The 8,497-nt window shown below is 44.9% G+C and overlaps 1 protein-coding gene across 1 annotated transcript in view; it reads right to left on the reverse strand.

Moving 5' to 3' along the window:
* The window catches only part of ZNF398 (zinc finger protein 398), a 33,256-nt gene that overhangs the window by 23,419 nt on the left and 1,340 nt on the right, over positions 1 to 8,497 (reverse strand). Inside the window, exon 2 of the mRNA XM_032245114.1 lies at positions 2,382 to 2,777. Coding sequence (XP_032101005.1) covers positions 2,382 to 2,777 — 396 coding nt within the window. The remainder of the gene's footprint in view (positions 1 to 2,381; positions 2,778 to 8,497) is intronic.

An 8,497-nucleotide genomic window follows, 5' to 3' on the forward strand; every position in this document is an offset into this window, starting at 1 on the left:
AAAAAAAAAAAAAAAAAAAAAAAAAAAAAAAAAAATCCAAATTCCTTTTCTTGGTCTCAAGTGTCCTACATCAGTGTTTCATAACCCTAGTCATATATTAGAATCATCTATGTAGGTTTTAAAAAATATTCATGCTTAGCCCCCATCCTGAACCTATTGGGTCAGAATCTAGATGTCATGCCCACAAAAATTTTAAAGCCTACCAGGTGATCCTTATGTACAGCCAGGGCTGAAAAACACCACCCTAAATGATCTGACCCTTGTCCCTTTTTCCAGTCATGCTCTAGCTCATTCAAGCATACCAACTCACTGGCCTCTTTCCTTTGCCTCAGGGATCCAAATCTATTTATGCCTTAGGCACTTTGCATAGCTATTCTTTCTGCCTGGAAAGCTCTTTGTCAGATCTCACAGTTAAGTCCTCATCTTTCAGACTCAACTTAAATATTAGCTCCTTTATGACAGCTTCTCTGACATCCAATTGAAAATATAAAAATAGATTACCAGATGGCACTTTGTTTTATTTTTATCAAAGCATCTAAATGTATTTGTGTGTGTGGGTTTGTATTATTTTTCTTTCCTCAAAAAAATCTAAGCTCCAGAGGAGCTTAAGTGAATTGTTTGCTGCTATGCCCTCAGGACGTAGATAGCAGATAGTAAGCATTCAAAAAATATTTGCTAGCTGAGTGTGGTGGCACACACCTGTAGCCTCAGCTACCAAGGAGGCTGAGGCATGAGGATGGCTTGAATCCAGGGGTTCAAGGTTGCGGTGAGCTATGATCACATCATTGCACTCCAGCCTGGGCAACATAGCGAGACTGGGTCTCAAAAAAAAAAAAAAAAAGAAAAAGAAAAGAAATTTTTGTTGAATGAATGAATTAGTAAATAAACAGGCTTGCATGCAAACCAGCTGCCTCAGGGCTGCTTTTGTAAATGAATTTTTACAGAGAAGGTCACCCAGGCTGGAGTGTAGTGGCATGTAACCTCGAACTCCTGGGCTAAAGTGATCCTCCAGCCTCAGCATCCCAAGCAGCTAGGCCTATAGGTGCATGTCATCATGCCTGGCTAACTTATTTTTTTAAAAAAATTTTGTTTTTTTTTTTTGAGACGGGGTCTCGCTCTGTCGCCCAGGCTGAAGCACAGTGTCACGATCTTGGGTCACTGCAGCCTTTACCTCACAGGTACAAGCAATTCTCCCTGCCTCAGCCTCGCCAGTAGCTGGGATTATAGGCACCAATTTTTATTTTTATTGTTTTTTTTTGTAGAGATGGAGTTTCACTATGTTGTTCAGGCTGGTCTTTAGTCTTTAACTCCCAGCCTCAAGCGGTCCTCCTGCCTTGGCCTCCCAAAATGCTGGAATTCCAGGTGTGCCACACCTGGCCGCACAGCTTTAGAACTTTTTTCTTTTTTCTTTTTTTTTGAGACAGTTTCATTCTTGTTGCCCAGGCTAGAGTGCAATGATGCGATCTTGGCTAACTACAACCGTCACTTCCCAGGTTCAAATGATTCTCCTGCCTCAGCCTCCCAAGTAGCTGGGATTACAGGCGCCGGCCACCATGCCTAGCTAATTTTTAGTACTTTTAGTAGAGATGGGGTTTCATCATGTTGGCCAAGCTGGTTTCGAACTCCTGACCTCAGGTGATCCACCACCCTCGGCCTCCCAACGTGCTGAGATTACAGGTGTGAACCACCACACCAGACCCTTTTTTTTTCTTTTGAGAAGGAGTTTTGCTCTTGTTGACCAGGCTGGAGTACACTGGCATGATCTCGGCTCACCAACTTCTAACTCCTGGGTTCAAGCGATTCTCCTGCCTCAGCCTCCCAAGTAGCTGGGATTATAGATGTGCACCACACCTGGCTAATTTTTGTATTTTCAGTAGAGATACGGTTTCACCATGTTGGCCAGGCTGGTCTCAAACTCCTGACCTCAGGTGATCCGACTGCCTCGGCCTCCCAAAGTGCTGGGACTACAGATGTGAGTCACTACACCTGGCCTCAAATTGACTCATTTAAATGATATTTATGTAGTTTCCTCACCAAGATCCTGGCACACAAGTTAACGAAGAAGGAAGCAGTTCATAGGTAATGGGTAGGAGAAAGCTAAAGAGAAAAAAATCCATCTATCAGATAGCCAACTTTGGTCTGAAAAGAGGTTTCCAATCTGAATCTTGGCACTCTAATTGGGTATTAAATTGAACATAAAATGCTTCCCAAATAGATAAACATAAAACAACTTCATGATTCTTTCAGCCTAAGACATTTTAATAAATTTTTAAGAAATTGTAAAAGAAAATAAAAATAAGTAACTGAATAACCAAGACTATCGCTTACTACCAGTGTAAGTCCTAGTAGTACCACTTTACATCTAGAAATGAAGGTATTACCTTTGGGATATCTCCCTTAATACCTGGAGGGAGCCGCAGGATCCAGAAGTTCCTGTTGCGCAGCAGGTTCTCCAAGTTCTCCAGCCGCCTCTGCAGCAGCCCGTACTCCTGCAGTAGGGTTCCTAGCACAGCCCACTTGCCCTCCAGCTGGTTCCCAAGCTCGGTCACTGTCTTTTCACAGCTGGCTAGTTTCTTCTCTGCTGTCCCTGTCCGGCCTTCTAGGTGTAAGAGTCGCCGGCTGTGGATCTCCACCTTCCTCTCTATAGCCTGCACGGCGGCCACCACTGTCCACAGAGAGATAGCTGCTGTCTGCAGATGTGCCTCATTTGCTGCTGGGGGTGTAGGAAGAGGAAGGGGTTGCAGGGATGTAAGGCACTCAGAGTCCCATTCAGATGCCTGCATGCAGTGGAAAGATAGAACAAGACATTGATCATTAGAAGGAACCCTAACTCCAAACTAAAATCAGATAAGAACTGCTTAACTGTCTAGCAGAGATTAATCTGAATATAGTTTTAGTACTGCCTGTGTATGCCTCATCTTTCTGGAGCTCACTGGCAACAACAGCCAAGAGACCTGCTTTGGTGGTTCAGGGATAGATTGGGTAAGACAGTGAATTAATGAAATTGGCTCTTGAACTAGTCTGGTATATTTCCTCCGATAGAAGGTCTAGCTGCAGCATCCTCTAAAGGCAAATGTGCACAAAGATCCTTTCCAGGCCTCATTGAACTCAGTGCCCTCTGATAAATCCATTATAGACTTATGCTCCAGCCCCGTCAATCACCCTGTTTACAAACCACAAACACACCATTCAGTTATGGCTGAATAAACTAAGAATCTTGAATCTGAAGAAAACATCAGAGCTGTTTTCAAATAGTTGAGGATTACAAAACAGAAGGCAGAACAGGCTAATTTAATCTTATACTAGAACCAACATAGGGAAATTTTGGTAGAAATTTCTAGTTCTAGGCAGAACTAGAACCAACATAAAGAAATTTTCAGGCAAGCAAACTTTGGCCTACAATAAATACATTTTTTATTTCCTTTTAGAGACAGGGTCTTGGGGTCTCATTATGTTGCCCAGACTCGTTTGCTCAAGCAATCCTCCTGCCTCAACCTCCCAGGTAGCTGGGGCTACAACTGTGAGCCACTATGATCCACTAATAAATATTGAACTATTAAAAAAAAAGAAATTCTGACCAGGCAGGGTGGCTCATGCCTGTAATCCCAGCACTTTGGGGGACCAAGTTAGGTGAATCACCTGAGGTTGGGAGTGCAAGACCAGCCTGCACAACATGGTGAAACCCATCTCTACTAAAAATACAAAAATTGGCTGGGCATGGTGGTGCACATCTATAATCCCAGCTACTCGGGAGGCTGAAGCAGGAGAATCACTTCAGCCTGGGAAGCGGAGGCTGCAGTGAGCCAAGACTGCATTGCTGCACTGCAGCCTGGGCAACAGAGGGAGACTCTGTCTCCAAAAAAAAAAAAAACGAGGTCAGGTGCAGTGGCCTACGCCTGTAATCTCAGCACTTTGGAAGGCCAAGGTGGGCGGATCACCTAAGGTCAGGAGTTCAAGAGCAGCCTGACCAACAGGGAGAAACCCCGTCTCTACTAATACAAAATTAGCCGGAGGAGGTGGTGGCATATGCCTGTAGTCCCAGTTACTCAGAAGGCTGAGGCAGGAGAATCACTTGAACCTGGGAGGTGGTGGTTGTGGTAAGCCAAGATTGCGCCATTGTACTCCAGCCTGGGCAACAAGAGCAAACGGAAAAAAGAAATCTTTAAGAGAAATCACATTATTTTATACATGATTTTAAAGTCTAAGATGGACAGTTTAAATATTATCCACTTATCGTTTGAACCCAGGAGGCGGAAGTTACAGTGAGCCAAGGTTGTGCCACTGCACTGCAGCCAAAGCAACAGAACGAGACTCCACCTCAAAAAAAAAAAAAAAGGAAATTTTTGTTGAACAAATGAATAAATAGACGTGCATGTAAACCAGCTACCTCAGGGCTGTCTTCTATAGCTTTTTTTTTTTAATTTTTAATTTTTAGAGACAGGGTCACCCAGGCTGGAATGCAGTGGCATGATCACAGCTCACTGTAACCTAGAACTCCTAATCTTTCCAAGAAAATAAAAGTCTATTCTAAAATAATTTACTTTGAAACAAAGGTAGTATAAAGGGAAGAAATTCCTACAACAAATAGGAGACTAGACTAGGATGACCTATACAAAGCCTTCTAACTCTATGAATTTGATAAGCTACTCTCTGACCACAACCTCCCATCTTTCCAGCTCACCCACTACCTCACTCTCATTTCACCTAGTCCTTTGACCATTCCATTCACTCCTGGTTTATCTGCCTGTTCCTGGCTTTGCTTTTTTTCCAGTTGATCACTTCAATCACTTCCAACCGCCCTTCTCTAATGTCTTTCTGTCTCACCTGCTCAGCTAATCTCTGGTCTTGAATCAGTCCAATCATTCTTTCTCCATTCCAGTAAGCAGACTAGTGTGACTAGAAGAAATCACCAGGTAAACTGCTGTCACCACACACTAATGGTTTCTAAGCTTAGTGGGAACCTCGACACTGACTTGTGCCCTCCGTGCTGCTTGTCCCATTCCATAAAGTGGCTACTGCAAAGCCTCAGCACAGTCCTTCAGCTTTTAGTACAGTTGTCTTCAAACTAACATGCCTAAGAATCACCTGGAGATGTTATCAAACCACAGATGTTGATTCAGTAGGTCTGTGAGGAAAACTGAGATTCTGTTGGGTTTTGTTTTTGTTTTATTGAGATGGGGTCTCACTGTCACCCAGGCCGGAGTGCAGTGGTGCGATCTCAGCTCACTGTAACCTCCATCTCATGGACTCAAACGATCCTCCCACCTCAGTCTCCTAAGTAACTGGGACCACAGGAACACACCACCATGCCCTGCTAATTTTTGTATTTTTGGTAGAGGCAGGGTTTCACCATGTTGCCCAGGCTGGTCTCAAATTCCTCAGCTTAAGTGATCCACCTGCCTCAGCCCCCCAAAATGCTCCAGGCATGAGCCACAGTTCACGGCCTGAGATTCTACAGTGGTTCACACCTGTATTTTTAACAAAATCCCAGGTGATGCTGACACTGAGTAGTAAGACTTGTCTGCCCCCACTCTCAGAAGATGACATAGCCTCTGACTTTGAAAAGAAAATTAATCAGACCTAAATTCATTGAACTTTCTCTTCATATTCCTTCTCCCTTCAAACTTATCAGTAACTTAATCTAAACTTTCTTCTTTACTTCCTAAGAAAGTTTCATCCTATTTAAATCTTAACTCTCCACATTTGCTTCACTTATGCCAACCCCTTGCACCTTTTTAAGTAGGCTGTTTTTTTTTTTTTTTAACCGAAGTCTCGCTCTGTCACCCAGGCTGGGAGTGCAATGGCATGATCTCCGCTCACTGCAACCTCTGCCTCCCAGGTTCAAGCAATTCTCCTGCCTCAGCCTTCTAAGTAGTAGCTGGGACTATAGGCACTCAATGCCACGCCCAGCTAATTTTTCGTCTTTTTAGTAGAGACGGGGTTTCACCATGTTGCCCAGGTTGGTGTTGAACCCCTGAGCTCAGGCAATCTGGCCCCCCTTTGCCTCCCAAAGCACTGAAATTACAGGCATGAGCTACAAAGCCCGGTATTCCTTTCTTTTTTTAGTATCCATCTGTTTCCTGATTTTTCTCCATAAGGTAGACTGGCGTTGTTCAAAACCGTAGCCACTACCTACATGTGGCCATAGAGCATCTGAAATGTGATTAGTTCAGCTGAGATGTGCTATGAGTATAAAATACATGAGATTTTGAAGACTTAGGATGAAAAAATTTTTTATTTATTTATTTATTTATTTGTGTGCGTGTTTGCTTGACACAGGGTTTCACTTTGTTGCCCAGGTTGGAGGGCAGTGGCAGGATCACAGCTCACTGCAGCCTTCACCCCCCTGGCTCAAGCACCTCCCACCTCACCATCTTGAGTAGCTAGCTGGTAGTACAGGTAGTACCAGCACGCCTGGCTAATTAAAAAAAATTTTTTTTGGCGGGGCACAGTGGCTCACACCTGTAATTCCAGCACTTTGGGAGGCTGAGGCAGATGGATTACAAGGTCAAGAAACCCAGACCATCCTGGCCAACACGGTGAAATCCCGTCTCTACCAAAAATACAAAAATTACCTGGGTGTGGTGGCATGCACCTGTAGTCCCAGCTACTCAGGGGGCTGAGGCAGGAGAATTGCTTGAACCTGGGAGGCGGATGTTGCAGTGAGCCAAGATCACGCCAATGGGTGACAGAGCAAGACTCTGTCTCAAAAAAAAAATTATTTTTGGCCGGGAGCGGTGGCTCACGCCTATAATCCCAGCACTTTCAGAGGCCAAGGTGGGTAGATCACGAGGTCAGGAGTTCGAGACCAGCCTGGCCAACATAGTGAAACACTGTCTCTACTAAAAATGCAAAAATTAGCCGAGCGTGGTGGTGGGTGCCTGTAATTCCAGCTACTTGGGAGGCTGAGGCAGGAGAATGGCTTGACCCGGGAGGCAGAGGTTGCGGTAAGCAAGACCAAGCCACTGCACTCCAGCCTGGGCAACAGAGCGAGACTGTCTCCAAAAAAAAAAAAAATTGTCTTTTTGTACAGATGGAGTCTCCCTAGGTTGCCCAGGCTACTCTTCAACTCCTGTGGTAAAGCCATCTTCCCACAGCAGCCTCCTGACGTGCTTGGAATAACAGGCCTGAGCCACCACCACGCCCGGACATTAATGTTTTAAATTGATGACATGGTGAAATAATGTTGTGCGTATATTGAGTTAAATAAAGATATCATTAAAATTAATTTCACCTATTTTATTTATTTATTTTTTGTGACAGAGTCTCACTCCACCACCCAGGCTGGAGTGCAGTGGCACCATCTCGGCTCGCTGCAACCTCTGCCTCCCGGGTTCAAGCAACTCTCTGCCTTAGCCTCCCAAGTAGCTGGGATTACAGGTATCCACCACCACACCCAGCTATTTTTTTGAATTTTTAGTAGAGACAGGGTTTCACCACCTTGGCCAGGCTGGTCTCAAACCCCTGACCTCATGATCCACCCACCTCGGCCTCCCAAAGTGCTGCAATTACAGGCGTGAGCCACCATGCCCAGCGACCTATTTCTATTTTTTTTAACTTTTCAAAAGTATTTTTTTTTAATTTTAGAGACATGGTGTGGACTGCCTGGGACTCCTGGGCTCAAGCCATTCTTCTGCCTCAGCCCCCGGCCTAGCTGTGACTACAGGCGTGCACAACACAGTGCCTGGCTTTTACTTTTTTTTTCTTTTTCTTTTTTGAGACAGAGTTTTGCTCTTGTTGCCCAGGCTGGAGTACAATGGCACAATCTTGGCTTACCGCAACCTCTGGCTCCCAGAGGATTCAAGCAACTGAATCAAGTGATTCTTCTGCCTCAGCCTCTTGAGTAGCTGGGATTACAGGCAGGTGCCACCACGCCTGGCTGTATTTTTAGTAGATATGGGGTTTCTCCATGTTGGTCAGGCTGGTCTTGAACTCCCAACCTCAGGTGATCCGCCCACCTTGGCCTCTCAAAGTGCTGGGATTACAGGCATGAGCCACCACGCCCCCCGCTTTTTACTTTTTAAGCGTGACTCCTAGAGAATTTAAGCAGGGGTGTCCAATCTTTTGGCTTCCCTGGGCCACACTGGAAGAACTGTCTTGGGCCATACATAAAATACACTAAGGATAGCTGATGAGCTTTAAAAAGAAAACAAACGAAAAGAAAACAGTCCATGCATAAACCTCATAATGTTTGAAGAAAGTTTATGTATTCGTAAGCAGCATTCAAAGCAGTCTTGGTCCACAGGCGGTCTCGGGGCCATGGGTCGGACAAGCTTGAGTTGGAGTTTTGTATGCAGCTTCCCTTATATTTTTATTGGCCAGAGCTAGCAGAGACACAGGATCATCTACCATACCACCTACACACACACACACACACACACACACACACACACACACACACACACACACACACACACCCCAGAGACACAGGATCATCTGCCATACCACCTACACACACACACACACACACACACACGCACCCCAGAGACACAGGATC

The sequence above is a fragment of the Sapajus apella genome, unplaced genomic scaffold, assembly GCF_009761245.1.
Source record: "Sapajus apella isolate SASKATOON/1434 unplaced genomic scaffold, GSC_monkey_1.0 scaffold56, whole genome shotgun sequence".
In the NCBI taxonomy this organism is placed as follows: Eukaryota; Metazoa; Chordata; class Mammalia; order Primates; family Cebidae; genus Sapajus; species Sapajus apella.